The sequence below is a fragment of the Athene noctua genome, chromosome 2, assembly GCF_965140245.1.
Source record: "Athene noctua chromosome 2, bAthNoc1.hap1.1, whole genome shotgun sequence".
Classification (NCBI taxonomy): Eukaryota; Metazoa; Chordata; class Aves; order Strigiformes; family Strigidae; genus Athene; species Athene noctua.
The window spans coordinates 106,646,586-106,667,699 of NC_134038.1; the positions used below are offsets into that span (position 1 = coordinate 106,646,586).

General features: G+C 38.4%; 1 protein-coding gene across 5 annotated transcripts in view; it reads left to right on the forward strand.

Annotated features, from left to right (window-relative positions):
* NFX1 (nuclear transcription factor, X-box binding 1) overlaps positions 1–16,391 on the forward strand; it is a 70,100-nt gene extending 53,709 nt beyond the window's left edge. For 2 of the 5 annotated variants that reach the window (XM_074899821.1, XM_074899819.1), the window contains exons 22-24: positions 4,761–4,906; positions 10,719–10,820; positions 12,384–16,391. In XM_074899821.1, the coding sequence (XP_074755922.1) occupies positions 4,761–4,906; positions 10,719–10,820; positions 12,384–12,459 (324 nt within the window). In that variant the 3' untranslated portion in view covers positions 12,460–16,391. Of the gene's footprint in view, positions 1–4,760; positions 4,907–7,151; positions 7,405–10,718; positions 10,821–11,244; positions 11,309–12,383 lie in introns of those variants that run through there. The other 3 variants (XM_074899820.1, XR_012633177.1, XR_012633178.1) reach the window with 3 other exon arrangements.
* The last annotated feature ends 4,723 nt before the right edge of the window (positions 16,392–21,114 follow it).

Consider the following 21,114-nt stretch of genomic DNA (forward strand, 5'->3'; position numbering starts at 1 on the left):
TAAGAAACAGTTTTGTTAAGTTTGGAAGGAGTTTGTTGTTAAACTTCATTAATAATAGTTAGGAGTTGACACAGTTTGAGCTCCAATAGGGGGCACAACTTAATTATAAATAGAATAAAACTTTTAGGAGATATAGTAGCTGGGGATCACTTTGGTCACAGCCAAGCTTTTTTTTTTTAAAGATTCAACCAGTGCTAGGCTTAAATGTGTCAATGAACTATCATTCATTTTCGGATCTCCAGTAATAAAGTATTAATTGTCAGGGGTGGCCTTTAAAAGTTCAGACTTCAAGGACAAAAGCCTAGACTCTTCTGATACCTGTAGTGGAACTTGCTCACAAATTTGTGGATGTCTTCCTGTGTTTGCCAGTGTGTGAGATAGTCCTTCTCCTTCTATAAGGAGATTCGGATTCAGCCACAGTTGTTTGGCAGACTCCAGTATTCTTAGAGAGGTTGATACCACAGACACAACCACAGGTTTTTTAGTGAAAGGAGAATTCTGCCTTTGGGCCTTGCAGGTTAGCATACTCCTGGCTTGCTGCTGCACCACACCTGACCTAGTATATATGGTTCAAAGGACAGTGTAAGCCATACTATTCTCAGTTGCCCTTAGCTCAAGAAAGTTAACCTTCTATAGAAAGCATTAATCTTCTTCCCTCTACTCTCTAAGGACAGTTCCATAACTTTATTCCTTTTTTATGTATGATGTTTCTTAATCTTTGGCCACCTGTCTAATGTTGTTCTTGCCCATTGTTTTCCACATTGGAATAAAAGTTTAAAAGGGGTCCATCTGTCTAATTATGTTCAGGCCTCTCCAACCTGACATTTGGTAGTAGATGCATAGAGCAGTTGTTATCACCTTAAAATTATCTGCCCAGTGTTGTGTTGCCTGTGGTTCTCAATTTTACATATACCTTCATATACTGCCTTTATTATACACACATATGTACACAAGTGCGTACACAAATATGTATTTGACAACTGTGTATATGTACATGCCTATACTAGTATCAAACCAAGATAAGTAATATATATTAAAAAAAATAAGAGCAATCAGAGGTCTTGAATTTGCAGTAGACAATGGATTAGTGACATCAAATATGACAGAACAACAAAACCAGAGAGCTCAAAAGCATCTCCAGTGCTTTAGTTCTCAGCAGTACCCAACTATTTGTTAAATAATGATCCTACAAAGCAGACAGTGTTTGATGAAGAGCATTGACATTGCAGAAGAGAACGAAAGAATGAAAGCAAACCAGATGTGACAATCTTTTCCTTGTCTGACCTAAAGGGAGAATTGCCCAGTGGTTACTTAAGTTTCTATCATGATCAGGATGAACCAGTTAGGCCCATGTGACAATTCAATATCTTAAGGATCAGTTCTGCACCATCCTGCCCCTCAGGCTCTTGGGAATTGCTATTCCATAAGGTACAAGAAGTCCCCAGAAGTCAAATTATATTTCCAAAGGCAAGAGATGTATTTCTGAACACCAAAGGTGAGTGACACAAGCCTTGAAGCTTGGTAGCTGTATATTACAATGCAAATGCAGATAAGAAATCATTCTTATTTCATGAAGTCTTCAGTAGGCAAACACAACAGTTACCTGAGGAGTTCTGTGATCATCTCTATAAAATTCTCTGTTTAGTTATATATTAACTTTCATAAGGCTGTCAGATTCCTTCTTGAGATGTTTAGATTCCTGATTACCAGCTTTCTGTTTAGACACTCATTCTAGATCTGCATTATTCACATTGCTTACAAGCTTCCTGTGCTTCTGCATGTGAGCCCATTTGGTAACAGCAGATCAACTTGTGTCCTTCTACAGAAATCTAGTTGTTTCACAGAATTGTGGAATGTTTGCGGTTGAAAGGGTCCTCTGAAGGTCATCTTGTACAAACCCCCTGTTCAAACAGGGCCATCTAGAATCAGTTGTCCAGCACCATGTCTAGACGGCTTTTGAGTATCTCCAAGAATGGAGAGACCACAACCTTCCAGGGTGATCCGTGACAGTGCTCGCTCATTCTCACAGTAAAAGCATTTCCTGATGTTCAGAGGGAACCTCCCGTGTTTCAGTTTGTGCCCATTGCCTCTGGCTCTGTCACTGGGCACCATGGAAAAGAGCCTGGCTCCATCCTCTTGGCACCCTCCCTTCTGGTATTTATACACATTGATGAGATCTTCCTGATCTTCTCCAGGCTGAACAGTCCCAGCTCTCTCAGCCTTTCCTCAAGGGAGAGATGTTCCAGCCCCTTCATCATCTTTGTGGTCCTTCACTGGACTCTATCCAGTACGTCCGTGTCTCTGTTGTACTGGGGAGCCCAGAACTGGACACAGTACTCCAGGGGTGGCTTCACCAGTGCGGAGCGTAGAGGGGAAGGATTGCCTCCCTCAGCCTGCTGGCAGTGCTTTGCCTGGTGCAGCCCAGGATAGCCGTAGCCGCCTTTGCCACAAGCGTACATCAGTGGCTCACGTCCAACTCGGTGTCCAGCAGGATCCCCAGGGCCTTTTCTGCCAAGCTGTTTTCCAGCTGGGTGGCCCCCAGCATACACTGGTGTGTGGGGTTGTTCCTCCCCAGGTGCAGGACTTTGCACTTCTTGCCAAACTTCCCGAGGTTTCTGTCAGCCCATTTCTCCAGCCTGTCAAGCTTGTGCTGAATGGCAACATGCCCCTCTGGCCCATCAGCCTCTCCTCGCAGCTTTGTGTCACTGGCAAACTGGCTGAGGCTACGCTCTGCCCCATTGTGCAGATCACTAATGAAGATGGTGAACAGCCCTGGACCCAGTATGTGGCGCCTCTCCTCTCCCCTCATCCTCCAACTAGACTTTGTGCTGCACATCAGCACCCTCAGGGCCCGGCCATGCAGCCAGTGTTCAATCCACCTCACTGTCTGCTCATCCAGCCCCTACAGCAACAGCTTGAGGGGCTGTGAGGCTCTTATGGGAGATGGTGTGAGAGGCCTTACTGGAGGCCTGGCAGATACCAGCCACTGCTCTTCCCTCATCTACCAGGCGTGTCAGGTCATCATAGAAGTTTAACAAGGCGGTCAAGCATGACCTCTGCGTGGTGAAGCCATGCTGACTACTCCTGAGGAGTTTCTTGTCCTTCATGTGCCTGGAAGTGGGTTCCAGGATTAGCTGCTCTGTTACTTTCCAGGGATCAAGATGAGGCTGACCAACCTGTATCTCTGTGTGTTCTCCCTGCCTGTCTTGAAGACAGGAGTGACAGCATGTGTGGGGGACATGCTCTTGACTTTCTATTCCTTCAAAATAGTGGTATGTATGGTGTAAAAGGGAACATGTCCCTTGCACTGTGAAGTTAATCTGCTCTTCTACTCAAATTCTTGCATACATTTTATTTCTGGAATTCTCAGAGGCTTTATTTTCTCCTTGTAAGAGTCATGTTTCTTCTTGCAACCCTCAGGTATTTTATGTTGTCTTGGCATGTCTCTGTACCTGGTAAGTGTTACTAGTATTGCTCATTTAGGCCTGTGTCTAAGCTGATCAAGTCAACTCCCCCTTTTTATGTAGCTGAAGACTGGATGAGTGAGTTTGAGATGGCATTATGCAAGGAGACTGGTTTTAATTGTTCTTCTTCCATGATCCATAAGTCCTCCTTATGCTTGAGTCTGTGTTCAGTTGTTTATGACTACTCCTAAATTCTTTCTGACTAAAATTGTGGCTTATTTTCTTTGTTTCTAGATGTAGATCTCTACTTACTCCTATTAAAAGTATTTTGCATGCTAGTCTATCAAGCATTCAGATAGCTCTACTTGTATCAGTACTGTGTCTTTCATGCTGATTACTATTACTTATGCTTACATATTTCACTGACTTTTTTTTCCTCTTTGGAGATACCAGCTTTGGCTTAACTGAATAAATTAGTAACTAAAAGGATTTTGATACAAGTTTTAGTATAAATATGGTTCAGTTGTATCTATCATAATGTTACCATAAAAGCCGGCGGAGGAACTCTCTGTGACTTTGCCTCATGAAAATCTGTTCCTCCAGACTTATCGTTATGTACTTGTCTAGCATAGCAAAGTTGTCATTGTTGATATGTAAGCAGACAAGACAGGAAACATTTATATCATCTAACGTTGTCTACATATGGACAGAAATTCTGATGTTTTTCTGAGTGTGGAACCATCACCACTTTTTTAAAGCAAGTGTTACTAGTCATTGTAAATAGGTACAGAATCTGTAGTTTTCTCCATTTAAATGCTTGTCTATATGCTGGAACTGTTATAATAGGTGGGAGGTTTATTAATGTTTATTATTAAGTAAAGATTATATCCTGATGACTTGTGGTTACCCTGAAGACTTATGGAAATGATTAACCACAGTTTCTGGTCCAATTACTATTCATAAATTAGCTATTTTACAGTCTAAGAGGAGACAGATATTAACTCTCTATTTACAGGGTAACTACAGTGTAGCTCTTGTGTATATCTTGCTCTATTACATGTGGTTGTCTTTACGTTAATCTAGGTGACTGATCTTCTATAAATCCACATTGACTACCCCCAGGGAGTTTCTCCTTCACGTACCTAAAAATTGCTTTTTAAAGGAATCGCTCTATGATTTTTTTCTCAGTCTTTTGACGTGTAGCTGATCAACCCATAGCTCTTGGTTTGTGTTCCATTGTCTTTGGTGGTTTTGGTGGGGTTTTTTTAACACAGTTGCAACAATTACCTTTCTTCCCCTGGCCCTCTGAAAGAAAACTTCACCTTTTTTTTTCTTAAACTTTTCTCTTGAATTCAGGGCAAACATACAAAGAAGAGCCATTGCTACCCACCAATGAACAGAGATCACCGCAGAATCATCCATGAATTAGCTCAGGTTTATGGCATTGAAAGTGTGAGCTATGACAACGAACCAAAGCGTAATGTTGTTATCACTGCAGTGAAGTACGTAATTCATTATTGTTTTCAAATCTACTAACTATAGTTTTAATAATTGGATATTTTTATCACTTAACTCGAATTAATTTGTTTATCATGCAATTTGCAACATGCGGTAACTTCCAGTAGAAGTTTTTAAAGCAGTTTTTAAATTGATTATTTCATAGGCTTCTATTTCCACTACCAAGTAAATCTTTAGAGAAGAAAACCCAATTAGAGCTAATAAAAGATTTTGTAAGACTGTTTTCTGTTTATCTTAGCAGTAACTTTTTGGTTTTTTGCCATCAGCTAAATTTGATAGAGTTATCAAAGACAGTAAATGTCATGAAGTGTTATGAAAACTAATTGCTGGGTTGAAAGTCATACCTAAATTTGCACCTTCTGTGAAAACATCTGGTATTTGAACTTACTCATTCTCCATTTATTGGAACCTGCCACAGAGTGTACTCCCTCTTCAGCTGAGGGACTATACTCTGGGCAGCATATTTAGTTTAGCACTGTCAAATTGTGGTTCTTTGACAACCAGTTGTTTTTAACAGTAGATATTGACTGTAGTTATAAATAATCAGGTATGTTATATAGTTATAAATAGTTATATATGTCATCATCTGTGCTACTAGTGCCATGAGCTGCTCCCGAGCCTGTTCATGGGTTGGTAACCTTGCTACAGTCTTGTTTGGTTTTTTTTTCTGAGAGATGGAATACTGCTGTGATACCCCTTTTTGTTTCCATGAAATAACTTAAGATACTCTTTTTTGTTTCTAGTAAAGGAAAGTAAGAAAAAGATCATATTTGAAAAAGCCTATTTAAGAAAAATAAATAGAAAATAGATGAGGGGGTGAGAAATCAGTGAAGAGGATAAAGTGTCAGAGAAAGGAGCAGAACAGATGACTATGCATTAAAAACAAAGACATATCCTGCAACTTGAGAATGGGAGGCCTTTCTCTGGTTTTAAGAGAGATTGCATACTTGTTCCTTCCCTTGTGTTGTTCCGAGAGCAGCATACTGTGCAGAACACACATGCTCCTATTTTACCTCTGTCACTCTTACAGACACCGGGTGGTCTACTAAGAATATTCTTCAGCTGCATAGCAATGTTTCTTATTAAAGTGGATTCATCCAAAGCTTCTTTCCATTGTCTTTTTATTTGCCACTTCTTCAAGACACAAAAAACATTAACGTCTCAGACAAGTGATAGCTCAAGTTCCAGGATGAACTTGAGCTTCTTTAACTCCAGGGGCTAGTAGTCACCAGGAAGTCCAAATGGTTTGGTTAATTTGGTTTCATCCTATTCTCAGTATTCCCCATGGTTTTTTTATTGTGGTCTTCTCCGAGTATAGATAATTCAAAATGATCCTAGGCAGAGAGACTATTCTTTCTTTTCACACTCCCCCACTGTGTCATGGAACTGGTAGCATCATCATACAGGTTGGTTAGAAGAGTAAGAAAGTCTCCTTGGTGCTAGGAAGCTCCTCCAACAGGACTTCTTCCTGTTCTGGATATCTAGGAGCAGACACCACAAATCTGCCTTCACCTCAGCCCCTGCCCCCATGATCATTCCACCACATCAGTAAGAGTTGGTGATATTAGCTGCACTGGAATCGCTAATGTATGGCATTGCCAGGGTCTAACCACATAGAGAGCCTTCCCAGCATTGACTGTCAGAGTTGATCTGAGTTACAGTTCTGGTGCCATTTGAAATATAAGACTCCGAGTGAATCCTTGTAAGTGCCCTTCTCTGCTTCCCTGTTGGTCATTTTTGCAGTCACTATTTTTTAAGCAGTTGCAAATGCCAGATTCCTTCTGAACCAGGTCCAAAGGTAATGTCCAGACTGGTATGATGAAAAGTGGAAGGCTTTCATCTCCACGTTGACACATATGTTTCACTGTACCTGTCAGTGGTTCATTGATGTCTTTTACTCATGTTAATTTCCTCTTATGAGTAACTCTGGATGCCAGAGCCTGTTAAGGGGTGTCTGCTTGTTATGTAGCGACTAGTGTTTAAGCAGCTTGTGTGAACTTGAGAAATCCTGGAAGTGTTTTTGAGAACAGTCCATCCCTGTAAGACCCATCCTTTTCCTGTTTCCTCCAGGAAGAACAATAGGGTCAGTCTCTCCTCATGAACAAGGGCACTTTTCAGGAAGGTGACAGGGTCCTTACATATTGTTCTCATTGAGAAAACCACATCCTGCCACAGTCTCATTGATGTGTTCTCTATTATTCTTCATCCAGGTTTTTTTTTTCCTTTCAGTGAGGTCAATCTGGAGACAGTTCAGGAGTGGTCACCTACCTGCAAACTACACAAGACCAGCAGGAACAAAGGCCTAAAGAAATTAGACACTCTGTAACTACATTGAACACCCTTATCAGATCATGGCAGTTGCATCACAGAAGGCAAAAACTATACATCCCAGTGGCAGGCTTGAAAGGAAGTTGTATGTCTGAGGAAGCAGAATTATTCTTTGGCTTCTTTTACTGGGCATGTTTCAGTACTTGATCTCCAGGTACAAGTTCATTTTACTTAACTGTCTCTGCAGCCTTTTTGCTATCTGGAATAACTTTTTTTCAAATTTGACAGAAGTTCTTATCACTTCCTGAAGGTACTCTGTTACTTTAAGGACTTTTATTCTACCTTTCACTCTTTAGGAATTTTTCCTCTGCCATGAGGAAAAAGCTAACTTTCTCCCCACCTCCTTTGCAATTACAAAGGCTTTTTCCAGTTACTGCATCTCAACACCTCTAGCATCTAAAGCAGTTTATGCACAAAAAATGCTACAGGTCTCCAGCCAAGGTGGTTTTAACAACAGGCCTGCTCCAGATAAAAAAACCCTTCTATTTTTACTTCGGTTGACATTGTTTTCCCTGAGAATAGTATGTGTTGCCTCTTTACAGCTTATGACATAGGATATGTGAAGTCTAGACAGTCAGGAGATTGAGAGCTTCTTTATTTTGTCCAAACTGTATCAACTTTTGGAGACACTTCTCACAAAAACCTGCTCTGTCTGAAAGCTGATGGGACATTATTGTAAGGCTACATGAAGTCAGTTCTGGACAGATTAGGAGGCAAAGAATTTTGTAGTAGTTCATACCAAAACAGAGCAATGCTGATCGATCCTGGAGTTATGAAAATTGAACTTTCAGTTTTTAAGGAGAAAATAAGTTGGAGTCTGAATTTCCACAATTCATTTTTATACAACAGGCCATCCTGTCAGAACTACCAGTGCATTATAGTTAGCAGATAGTTATGTTCTCCTTGTCTCTCCCTGGAGTGCTGCTAAAAATTTGTCATCTCATCTTTGTTCCTTGAGGAAGGCAGTTGTCTTTTTTCCTTACTTTGAGAGTAAGTTAATAGAATGAAGAATGGCATCTTTAATATGAGAATGTCCAAAGTACTTGCAGAGACTTTTGGTTTCATCTCCACAATTGTAATAGAACTGATTATAGATAACTATGATTTACCTTAGCAGGAAGGGAAGGTCTGCTTGTCTCCTTTCTGTCAAGTAATTAGTCAAGGATTTTTTCCATTGTACACCTATTTAGTTGAATTAATTTGTTTGGTTTTCTTCCAGATGAGCTGAATGTGATTGGCTGTTTAATATGTTTTTTAAATACAGAATTTTTTTGAGATTGTAGTGAGTCTAGTATTATGTGTCACCAAGGTATACAGGAAGTGGTATACATTTTGCTTGAGTGTGAGTTGATTGTCTATAAAGCCTCTTTGGTTTCGTGGCTGGACAGTCTACTGTATAGCTCTTCTGGGGTGTTTTTTTTTGTTTTGGTTTGGTTTGTTTTTTTTTTTTTTTTCTTTTTTTTTTTTTTTCTCTTTCTGGCGGGTTTTTTTGGAGGGACACTGAATCTTGTCAAAGCTAAAATAGGGCTGGGCAAATTTTCTTCCAGGATCTCCTCTAACTGCCCACAAGGCTTTGATCCCTCCTCAGTTTTAAATGTTTCATATATTAACCTTATGCATGCTAGGAATACTTCACTTCAGAGCAGAGCTCTTTTATTTACTTTCTTGGAATTTGGTAATGTCTTTTCTAGTAAGATTTTTTTAGCTAATTGTAGAAATAAGTGCACATGTATTCTTCAAGTGTTTTGCTTTTATGCATTCCAGAACTCTCATTTATTTTCTTTTTTTTTTTTTTTATTACAGAACTGAGATTTAACCTAATGTTTTAAAGTCAAACACCTTACTTTACTTGGGGAAGGCCTTTCTAGCCTTTCTTTTTTTGGCCAATTTACCTCCAGTCAATCAGGTTTCCATGTTTTTGCACATCACAGTTCATAAAAGTGAAAGGAGACAACAAAATATTTTCCCATCTACCTTTGTCCTCTTTTAGTCTTTTTGGGTGTTGCTTTACAACTGAGAGGTAGCTGAAATGATAGTGGGAGCATTTGGCTTTATATGCCAGGTTTGGAGTAGTCTTACACCCATTTTATACAGGAGGGGAAAATTAAATGTTCTCAACTGATAGGACACTAATATACTTGCTGTTAAAATGTACACATAAGCATAATATAGTCCTGAAAAAAATATGATCAGTGACAAGTAACTTTTTCTTCAGATAATGAACACTTTCAGTGTTGGAGAGGTGGGGACACTTTTTGAATTGGTGACCCATGTTTGCAAGATTTTGTAGTTCATTTGAACAGACTGTCAGTACTCAGTTTAAAACAATACTGAAATGGGACCAGGGTTCATCGCTTCATATTTTAGTGGACTTCTGATTTACCTTGAGAATATTGTGTAGTTTTTCATCTGTTGCCACAGTATCACAGGAATTATATTTGCAGAACTGATGGAAACAAGAAATGCTGGAAATAAGACATACTTAATTTTTGTTGAGCTCTGGAATAGAACTAGTGTTATCTGTGTACTGATGTGAGATTTCAACTGCTTAGAGCTCTGAGAGGGGTGAGGGAAAAAAAAACAAATTATCAAGTAAGTAACAAAGCATGGAACTCAACACATGCACACTTGTGGAATTATAACAACACACAAGCCATTGTTTTGCAGGTTTTTTTGCTATTTGAAATGAAATTTTGAAAGGAACAAGATAAACTTGAAAGTAGAAATTTAATGTGATAAGTAACACAGGATCTCATGGTCTAGAGGACTCTGCTGTAGGAAGAGTTTACTTAAAAATTCATGAATAAAATAAATAAGGAGGAAGCATTCTTTAGTGATTGACATAGAATCATAGAATTACTTAGGTTGGAAAAGACCTATAAGATCATTGAGTCAAACCATTAACTTGTCACTACCAAGTTGACCAGTAAACTGTGTCCCTAAATGCCACTTCTACACGTCTTTTAAATACCTCCAGGATGGTGACTCAGCCAATTCCCCTGCAGCCTGTTAAAATACCCAAAATGCAACACTTGCGTTCTAGGGCAATATATATCTGTTCTTTCACAGAACAGAGGTAAGATCAGAATCGACAACTTAATAGCTTAATTTGGCATTATGTGAACACAGTTCACTGCATCTTCACGATGTGTTTTGTGCACTTCACATGCAGAAATGAAGGAGTCTGAGCACCAACACTCCAATATAGTAAACTGTTTCTGCATCTTTTATAGACAGCGGTCAAGAGACATCTGGAATACTGGATGTCTTGGTTTTGGTGATGAAAATGGACTTTGCACACTATTGGTCTTCATGGTTGGAAAAATAAATATTTGAATAGATGATTTAAGTGTACAAGTATGAACTCTGATACCAGAACTGCTACTTAAAAATGCATCTCTCTTGTCCTAACTTCTTAATGAATATAATTTCCTATTGAATTAAATATCTTTACTTTTATTTCTCTAGAGGAAAATCCATTTGTCCAAGCAATACCTTAACTTCTGTGCTGGATAAAGAAATGCAGAGCCGGCCTCCACCTCCTATTCCTCATTACAAACAAACAGATAAGTAAGGAATTTGTCTTTAAAACAATATTCTTCAATTTTGTGCTGAGTTATATGAGGAGAGTGTTCCTAAGCTTCAACTTTATATTCCCTGGGTTTTTGTTTTCCAACACACATGCAGCTTTGGAGCTTGCAACCTGCACTAAGATTTTCTTTCCATAGAAGTGAACCTGAAATGAAGTGCTAAGGAAATGTAGGATTGACTGTGTGGCATAGGAGTAGTAATATAACAAATATTGTGGACTTCTAAAAAAAAAAAAAAAAAAAAAATAAAAAAAATTAATAAAGATTAGATAGTTGGGAAGAGATGGCTGTTTGGGAGTTTTTGAATTGTTTTTTATCTTTAACTGTTCTTCGTAAAAGGGTAATGTCTTACTGGCATAAAATGATTTATTTAGACAGGTAGTAAATATATTTTTCTTATGTAGATATGACTACACAGCTGGCTGAAGGTGAACTACCATTTTTGTCAGATAGTGAAAGTTACTGAAGGTGGGATACATAAAGCTTCTTGGTGAATAGTCTACTAGAACAGTCTTTACTTTGTATGACCTGCCAGCTTTCATGTACCTGTAGTAATCTCATAGTTATGATTTTTTTTAACGGATGGCTTAGTTTTTGTGGAGGTTTAACTCAAGTTATTTCTAAATTAGCACTTGAAATTACATTCTGTGAAGCACCATTTACAGAAAGGGACAACTTGATTTTACAGTAACTATTTATGGCAGTAGCTGTTGGGTGTTTAAGGTGCTGCTAGAGAACAAAGTAGACTGAGAAAATGTAAATTGTTTCAGAACTAAGCATCTAGAGCAAAAAACATGTCTAAAATGACTGCTTATGGTGTAACTCAGTGTGAATTTTAAAAAGGTTGTTACTCTTTATTTCCACTTCCTGTGGGATTCCTGTCTTCAATGACCCTAATGAAAGGGGGTTATGTGGCAAAACTAAATAAAAAAGAAAAAGGCTTTAGCCATTTGTCTTTAATTACTAGAATTTAAATTTCAAGTGCTTAATTTTACAAAGCTTTCTGAAATATTTCATGCTCTCATGGAAAAAGTCTTTACAGTGTTTGTATTTGATATTAAGATATATATTTTGGTACTCTTGCTTTTAAAGGTGAGCAGATATGATCATCAAGTCACTTCAACAGTATTTCTTTTGTTCTTTCTTTTAAAAAGGCATGTTGAACATCTAGTCTTCAGTACAGTTTAGTTTTTTTAATAAATATTAACAGTAAATAGTATTTGCTGGTAATATTTGTTACCAAATTGTAATTTTAATAATACAACCCCAAAACAAATTATATCAATTCAGCCACAGACTGATTTACATTAATAAAGTGTATGTTTTTTCCAAAATTGGTTAACAAAGGCTTTCTGGAGCATTAAGGTACTTCTATTAAAACATAATATAGCAATGCATGCCATTTACTAATGTGGTTACCAGTGCAGTTAACAATGCTGTGTGCACGTGCACACTGAGACATTATGGGAGTTTGAGGTTTCAGTTTACTTTGTGTCTTGTTTTTCATGCAGATGAGTAACATTTAATATTCTTATAATTTCAGGAGTAGTGGAAACGGTGGTTTATCCAAGCCAGTAAAGGAAGAGCCAGTAATTGACTACTTTGATGTCCAGGACTGAAGTTGATTGGTGTAGAATTATGATATAGAAGCTTAGAGGTGAAGATACTAAATTATTGTGTGAGGCGCTTTTTTGTTATCTGTCAAATGATCAGTTGTTCAGCATATTCATGATTTAACATCTAAAGTTAGATTGATTGTGATACATCAAAAAGTTATGCATTTTTACAGTTCATGTAACTGCATAACACCTAACAGTAGTATAGCTTTTTAAACCTGGATTTGGTGCAATTTTTTTATCTAACGTGCTGTCAGAATGATGTAGATTTCCATTGATGCCTTTAAAGTGAGAGAATTGGTTATCAAATATATTTTTGGAGGTAGTAGGAACAATGATAAATCTCAGAGATTTATTTTGACATATCTCATGCAATTTAAAATGGACCAGAAATAATCTGTGCCAAAAACACTGATGGGATTATTCTTGAAGTGTTTTTCTATTTTTATTAATTCACGTTTGTGTTAATGTGGTAAACCTGGGTATGAGTTATTCCTCTACATGGAAGGAAGTGAAAAATTTAGTCTGAAGTATAGATATATACATTTCAGTGCCCATTAATTGCACAGGCGTCTTTTGATTTGGGAGAGGTGGGGAATTAAGACATACTTTGCTTTATTTCAAATTTGATGTGTAAAAAAAAAAAAAAAATAAATCGCACAAAAAAACCCACAAAACAAAAAAACACACAAAAAAAACCACAAAACCAAAAAAAAACCCCAAAAAATCAGCACAAGAAATTTATTAATACTTTGTTATTCAAGACCTTGAATAAAATCACACTTTATATATTATTTTGGTGTTCTGTTTGGTTTAATTTGTATTTAGATATGTTAGCTTGATGGTCTTCTGGGGTTTTTTTTGCATGGTTTTATTTGGGGTTTATAATCTTTCTCTGTACTGTGCAAGCTTAAAAAAATGTGTGAAGTTTGGTTTAAGTATTTTATGAATTTGGAAAAATATTTGTGAAATTTTTAAGACCATCTGTCTAAACTCTTTGACAATGGAAGATCTTTGTTTTGTGAACAAAATGTGAGGATGGTTTAAACTGTGAAAGACACCAAAGTGGTCTCATATATGGTGAATTGTTTCCAGAGGATGAGTTAAGGCAGGTGAGTAGCTGCCTAGGAGAGGAGATCGTTGGTCGGATCGGAAGAGGTGGTAGAGCTCTGAATTTGAGTAATATTTGCTCACTTGAGAAGTTTTTGTTTAATTAATAACTTTAGTAACTCTGACACTGAAGCACTCTGTTTCGTGTTCCTTGTGGCTGGCTACATGTAGCACTGGAGGACAGTCCCCTGTACAGCATCAGAGGCTGCTGCTAAAAGTGGCTTAGCATAATGAAGAAACGGATCTAGCAGAAAACTTGTCATCTGTTGTTGATTTATTTTTCAGCCAGCTCACTACGGTGTAGTGTGAGATTTGTTGCCGAGAAAATAGAAAGCAGTTATCCAGACCTAGATTCACTTATAGTTATCACATGATCCTGAGCCTTAACTGATGGATTCTGTGACTACATTTTGTCTTCAACAGCTTGTGAAACATGAAAGAATGAGCAGCAAACTCACAGACCATATCTGTTCCCCAAAATGTTCTGAGAATTAAAATACCTGCTGTTATTACCTATTTTCATAGGAGCTTATTATTCCACATTTAAATAAAAGCAGTCTTAAATGTTTCTAAGCCTTTGAAATGCATATGCTTCAGGTAAACAGTTACCAGAAGGATTCTCAATCCTGAAGAGTGTTCAGGCTTTTAATTTGCATGTAGTTGTTAAAATGGGTTTTACCTTTTTTTGTCTAATATTTTGTGAACAGAAATGAAAAATAAATAAACATAGCTTATATTGCCCTTAATTTCTTAACCAAATCAATGTTTGATTCTGCAAGGTGTATTGCTTTGCTAAGTTCAGCTGAAGAAATAAGTTGCTTGGCATCTTTCCAGAAATGTATTTCTTAAACTCTTCACAATGAAGGGATTGATCTATTCCAGTGCCAGGTCAGTGTGGCCAAAAAAAAGGCTAATTCTGGTCTTGAAGCTCAGAGCTATGTTAATATAGCACTGTTTTCAAGCTAATAACACTTGTTAGGGAGATTGTATGTAGTTGTACTGCAAAGGTAGGTTCTGGACAGGAGCTGGCATGTGTCTGGTGAGCTGAGAGTATAAAGTTAGATGCATGTACGCTGGAGCACATGCAGTTGGTATAGCATAGGTAGACCTAACATTACAGAAGCAAAACAAAAAGGGATTTAGGTGATAATAAATAGAATGAAGCCTATTAACTTTTTGCACAGTTTCACATCAATATAAATAAAACTTCACGTTTGCACCTCTGATTTGAAATCTAAAACTTAAAATATTTTAATAACGTTAGATTTAGCTCTGCTCTTTGGAATTTTGATCAGATTATGGCTTCAATATAAAAATGTGAACTCTAGTGAGATGCACATCAGCAGTCAAGTATTCTGTCACTGCTTTTAGTAAGAAAACCCAGGTAATCTTCAGCCTCTCAAGGTGAGACTAATAATTGTTACTGAATCTATTCATGCTGAGAAGTCGTAATTCTCATCACTAAACCTCTTAACTACAAGAATGTTAAAATACTTTTATAGATCTGTATGTTACGCATCTCTAAGCCATGGCTGTTGGAGCATATCTGTAGTTATGAAGCAAGTCATGTGTACAGAAACATTTTCAAATGCATTTTAATAACTTGGTTAAAAACATGATACCATATATTTACGCAGGAAAGTAATACCGAAAAAAAGTATTGGTGTTTTTCTTCCCCAAACACAGTTACATAGCCTTAAGAAGGAACTCGACAAAGTTTAACAGTGGTGCTCTCCTCTCTGTTCTGGTTTGCTTTTGCTGCAGCGTATCTGTGACTTTCATATGGAATAGTACTAAAGGTTGTAGTTTTGATACCTGTGATAACTCATCTTCATATTGCACGTGTGCCTCATGGAAATATTTTTCAAATAGCTATTTTGTAAATCTGAGCTGGTCTTTACACGTTTTATCTAATAGAAAATATGAGTGGATAAAAGAAATCTTTCGTCAGTGGCAAAAATCCTATTGACAGCACTGGAACCAAGACTTAAGCTTTGATATGCTAGTCATTTTCCACAGCCCTAAGAACAATACTGTTTCTTGTAAATTTATTTGAAAAAAGTACTCTGCAATAAGCATTTTTTGAAATAAATTGTGATGTTGGTTGGAATTCATGCAACTTCATGAAGTGCTTTTAAAATTGTGTATAAAATAGGCAGATACTTTGGCATTTGGGCTGTGCTATTACCTATCTATATCGTCTAACATGTTTAAAGTGCTCTGAATATGCAGTGCTTGGGTTTAACCTAAAATTGTGTAAGATGCATAAGTAGACTTCAATACCGCTGTTTCTGTGGCAGTTTTGTACAGTATCTGCCACATAATGAAATGAGCAAAGTAAAATAGTTCTAAAACACTTATTCTTAAGTTATTTGTTGAAAGTTTTATATTTGACTTGATTTTTTCAAGTTACTGGTATGAAATTACTTTCTTTATAAACCTGAAATAGATTCAAGTTGAAAGTTCAGTGCTTTGGAATTGTTTGCAAGCTTTGTCTTGGTATTCCAAAGTTTGAAGACTGAAGCATCACAGAGAAACAGTAAAGATACAGATGGAAGTTTGGGGTTGTCCTTTTCCTCAGATTCTGAAATAAGAGGTGTGATTGCTTGGATTTGAAGTGGTTTTCAATGAATTCTCTACGGAGAATGAAGCAAAGAAAGAGGGATTCTCCAAGAAATGGAGAGTAAGGATTATCTTCTACCTTCTTGGAATTCACAAGTACAGGAGAGATGAATATCTGAACAGAAATGTTCATTTTGGTTGTCTGAAAAACCCTTCACTATGTCAGCCTAAATGATACTTGGCAATAAAATGTATGATTTTAACTCATTGTCCCTTCATTGTTGTTTGCCCACTGTTCAATTGTAATGGTGACTGTAAGGAAGAGTGGTATGGGTGGGGACAGGGGGGAGGTAAGGGCTAACGTCACTTAAAAGATCCTGCAGGCATTAGCTTTAATGAATACAGGATGACGAATGTTAGGGGGTGGTGGTGAAAGCTTTGCCAGCACAGTTCAGTAGATGCAGAGAGACTTAAAAAGCAAACAGTCTGTCAAAAGTTTGAAATTATTTGAACTGCTTCCTCCTGAAACTTTCATAATACTAAGTAATGCAGCTCCAACAGCAAAAGCCACAGAAATTTAAGAACAGCAGCTAAAAATTTGTGGCCTGACCTGATATTTAAATGGAGTGTAAGGAGGCTCAAAGAAATTCAGGAAGTGATCTGAGATTGAAGAGGTCTTAAAAGACAGCTGAAACTACCTCAACTGTTGGTAAGTTTGGACTTCCTTTTCAGGATATTTTGGAAGATGGCAAGTTGTAGGTATATAAGCACTGCAAAACAGATCTCAGTTGGAAATCTCAGCTTGAAAAAAATTACTGCAGGGCTGTCATCTACTGAGTGACCAAACATGTCATCATTACCAGTGTGCGCAAATGGCAGCAGAAGAGACGAATCAATTCTGCTTTCTGATAGCTTATCTTGTCCATGTTTGGAAATAGTCATTCAAGTCATGATATGGTCACAAGAATTCCCTACTAGGTTAAAAAAACCAAGCTTCGATAGATATTACTGTTCAAATAATCTTGTTTTTTGAGTATTTTAGGCTTTGTAGATGCTGAATTCCCAATAGAAGCCCTGCTACTTAAATGCTGTTCTCATCCTTTAATAAGATGCTGAATTCATAAGATGGTTAATGTGCAAATTTTTATGTCTATACACATGTTACTTAACTATGAACCAGAATGCTAGAGATGTTAGAAAGGGTATCTTTAGAAAGGCTGTGTTTTGGTTGCTCCTGATCTCTAGGTGAGGTATCTTTAGTCTTTGTCACCTCAGGATTTTTGGAAGAAGTCGTGCAGCTTCTTGAACAGAAGGAAGGTGACCCTGTTGTTGCTATCCTGGGAGAAGCCGGGTCCCAGAAGGATCCTGGGAATCCTTTGGTGTTAATAGGACCCTGTTGCAGGTTAGCAATGTGTGGATCCTTTCAGCTTCCAGCCAAAGGATAGGTGAGTGTGCCTTTATGTTCCCTGGGTGAAATCTGCTGCTGAATTATGCTTTGCTTCCTTCTAGAGCAAGGCTGTGGTATGGGTGAGGTGCCCTTCTATAGCCTAGACTTGAGTCTTGTTCTGCCACCCCATGAGCTGCTGTTTCTAGTACTGTCCATTTTTTTAAGTCAGGATGTCCAATTTTACACTTCTATGGAAAATAAGTCTTTCACAATATAAGATGTTTTTTGCCACTGAAATAATCTTTCTCAGAGCGTAGACTAAGGCCTCAGTAATTGGTTTCGGCTCCATCAGTGTTATCACCTACTGTTGCCTGCTGTGGAGCTCTTTTTGAGAGGAAGGAGGTGCAAAACTTATCTGTTGCATGCTTTGCTTGCCACTCACAACTTTACTTTCTGTGAAATCATGTCCAAAAACTGTCTTCTGGTAAATGATTCAGCTTGCTACTGAATCTAACATGTGCTAATTCCAGTATTCAGTCTTGTTACATCCACATTTGTTCCCTTAAAGTGTAGAAAATTTATTCTAGTCAGAGGACTAGAGGGCTTCATTTGTAAGGAGGTGTAAGGAACTAAGCTAAAATTCATGATCACTGTAAAGAAAAACCTCAATTTTAATAGAATACATTTTATATAGGTCTACAAGTTGATAATATTAATGTGAAAGAAAATAATATCACTAAAAACTATTTTAGAATTATGTACATTTAGAGATAAGACTTCCTCTTTTCCCATCAAGGTCATAGCTGAATAGTGCAATTCTGGATTTACTCATAGACCTCTGGCTCCAGTCAGTTGCTGGTTCCTGTTTCGATGTTTCGTTCAAATTCAATCCTCCAGTCAAGACAAATTGTCACTAGATGGGAGGTTTGGCTCTTCTAGGTGCAGAGTGGGAGTGTGGCCCCATATGAATCTGTTGCAAGAGGAGTTTTAGGAGAAGTAGATTGGGCAGGAGGGAGAAAAAGGCAATGGGTTCAGGTAATAGGATTTTCAGGTAAACTGGGGATTTTCATTCCAGAGTTTCTGGAAGATTGTATTATAGCTGTCAGTACTTTGTCATAAGGGTGCTAAACAGATGTAGGATACTGGAAGGATATGGGGCAGATTTCTTTATGCCTGAAGATATGAAGGTAGCAAGGAAGATACCATACATTTACCACTATAAACAAGACATAAGCCTTGTACTGTTGAGCTTGGCTTCCCAAGGACAGGTCTAAGGGTGTACGACAGCTGGGTAACAGCAGGTTTGGCCGAGATATGGGAGGAAGAAAGCAGGGGGCTGTTGTGGGGAGCAAATTGTCACTCCAGCAGCCCAGGTGTGGGGAGTCTTCTAGCATGCCTTAGGGTCGTAAGGCACTCGGAGAAGGTAGTGACATAGAATGCATAAAATTTTGCTCAGGCATTTTCTGCGAAAAGGGCAGAAAATCAGGCTCTGGAATAGGACATGAATGGAAACAGTATCAGTGATGGGAATAGCAGCAGAGGAATTGGACACATACACTCAATTCCTGAGTATTCCTGAGCACACTGCAACCTGGACAGCAACCAGCAGCACTCTTCAAAAACAAATGAAGCTGGCTCAGGCATTTGGAAAGCATGGGCAGACCATTTTGGTGGCACACTGAGGGACAGAATTGCTTGGAACAAGAATAGGACATTCAGGCAAGCATGAGATGATGACTACAGACTGTGATCAAAAGAGAAATAGGTGGGTTATGCCTGAAGTTCATGATTGCACCAAAGCTCACGGGTGAAGAAGTTCTGCATGGCAAGCAGTTCCTCCAAGCTATTTACATGATGTTTGTTACACTTTCAAAAGGCACCATCGGTTAAACCTTCCTCCCCTGACAAACATGGGGTGGATCCTCAGCCAGAGTTGGGCCCGATTTAAAGGGTGGTCAAAGTCACAGAGGATTGGATGGGAATGCCAATACACTGAAGACTCAAAAGGTTAAAAAAGTTCATTTCACAATGGGCACTGAGTTCTCCTGACAGATTAGCCCAGGAGATAGTGTAGACATGCTTGTCAAGTTAAGTACCAGAAGACTTCCTCGTTTGAAGGTGGACAGGGTGCCAGGTAATATAGCATGGAGTTACAACCTGTCAAGGGATAGGGAAAAAAAAAAAAAAGTCACTCTGTTCTATAACAATTTGCTACTTGGAGGGGAAGTTTTGTTGATCCTTAAGATCAATAAGTACTAAAGAGGGACCAGTGAATTCTGGTTGATTACCACCTGTCCTTTAACTGTACATATAAATTCTATTCTATTAAACTCTTGTGGAGCAGCCAGAGATGTTGACAGAATGAATTCTCTGTTAGGCTCTGTGAGATACTGTTTCCTTGGCTCAGCATCTTCAGGGATATGTTTCTGTGGTTGTAAAACATGGCTTACAAAATACACTAACAACATTTTAACTAGTACTGGTAAACCCCATGTGATTTTAATCTGTTGAGATTCAAGTTCTAAGGCCAGGCACAATGGTTGCTCAACAGCTTGTGCGGTCTTCAGAGCAGATGAGCCCGATACTAGATTGAACAAATTCAAAAGTCTACTCATGTCCCATATTATCCTAACGACTTTTTATTTGTTGTGCAGCATAGTAGGATTGTGGCTGGACTTCTGACATTTAGAGGACAGCAGGTTCGTGTTAGCAGAAAAGGAGACAGCCATATATTTTGACTACACAGAGAGCCCCAGGACAAATTCCTCAACTGGGATGAGATAAAAGAGGCCGTCGCACTCAACTACCAATCCTGCGAAATGCTTTAGTTTTGCTGCCAAGGGTAGTAACGCTAGGTGGAGTACATGCTACTGCACTGGTCTCAGCCTTCTCAGGGCTGAAAAAGCACAGAAAGAGAACCGAGTTGTACAGAAGTCCTTATGAGACATTAGTGGGCACCCTGAACCCAAAAGGCTTCTTGTAAAAGACCACAATGAGCTGGGGCTGTGAACTGAATTTCAAGCTAAGTTTCACTCAGAGAATGTGGGTTGTGGGGAAGCACCCTTTACCCACAGCTGGGTGGGACCTTACAACAGCTTGTCAGACTAATAATAGTTGGGTTGGAAGCTTGTGTCTCCTTATCCTTAGGCTAATGTTGCAAACAAAAAGCAGAAGACTAAGCATGAAAGACTGTACTGTTAGACCATGATTACTGTGGAAGCGGCAAGACCCAGGCTTTGGGATGCAGCCTACAGATGATGGGTATGAAGAAAAACAGTGGGAGTTTTCAGAGCTGAAGACCATGGTTATTACTGGGTGCAGAGGAGCAGCGGGCAAGGTGGAGGGTGTAAAAGCATTGATGTTGCAGATAATTCTTGACACAGCAAAACAAAAGCCACTGTTACAACGAAGACTGCTTATTAGTAAAGCTGCACAATTTCTGCATAATTATGATGATCTTGCTGAGACTGTTTATGGCAGCCACAAATCCCACAGGTGCAAACTAGTTTTCTGAGTCTCCTGGGCAGTGGACATGTGTCCTGCTAGGACAGAAGAGGATCCCCTGGAAGGGACATCTTTGATACTGCACTTACTCTATA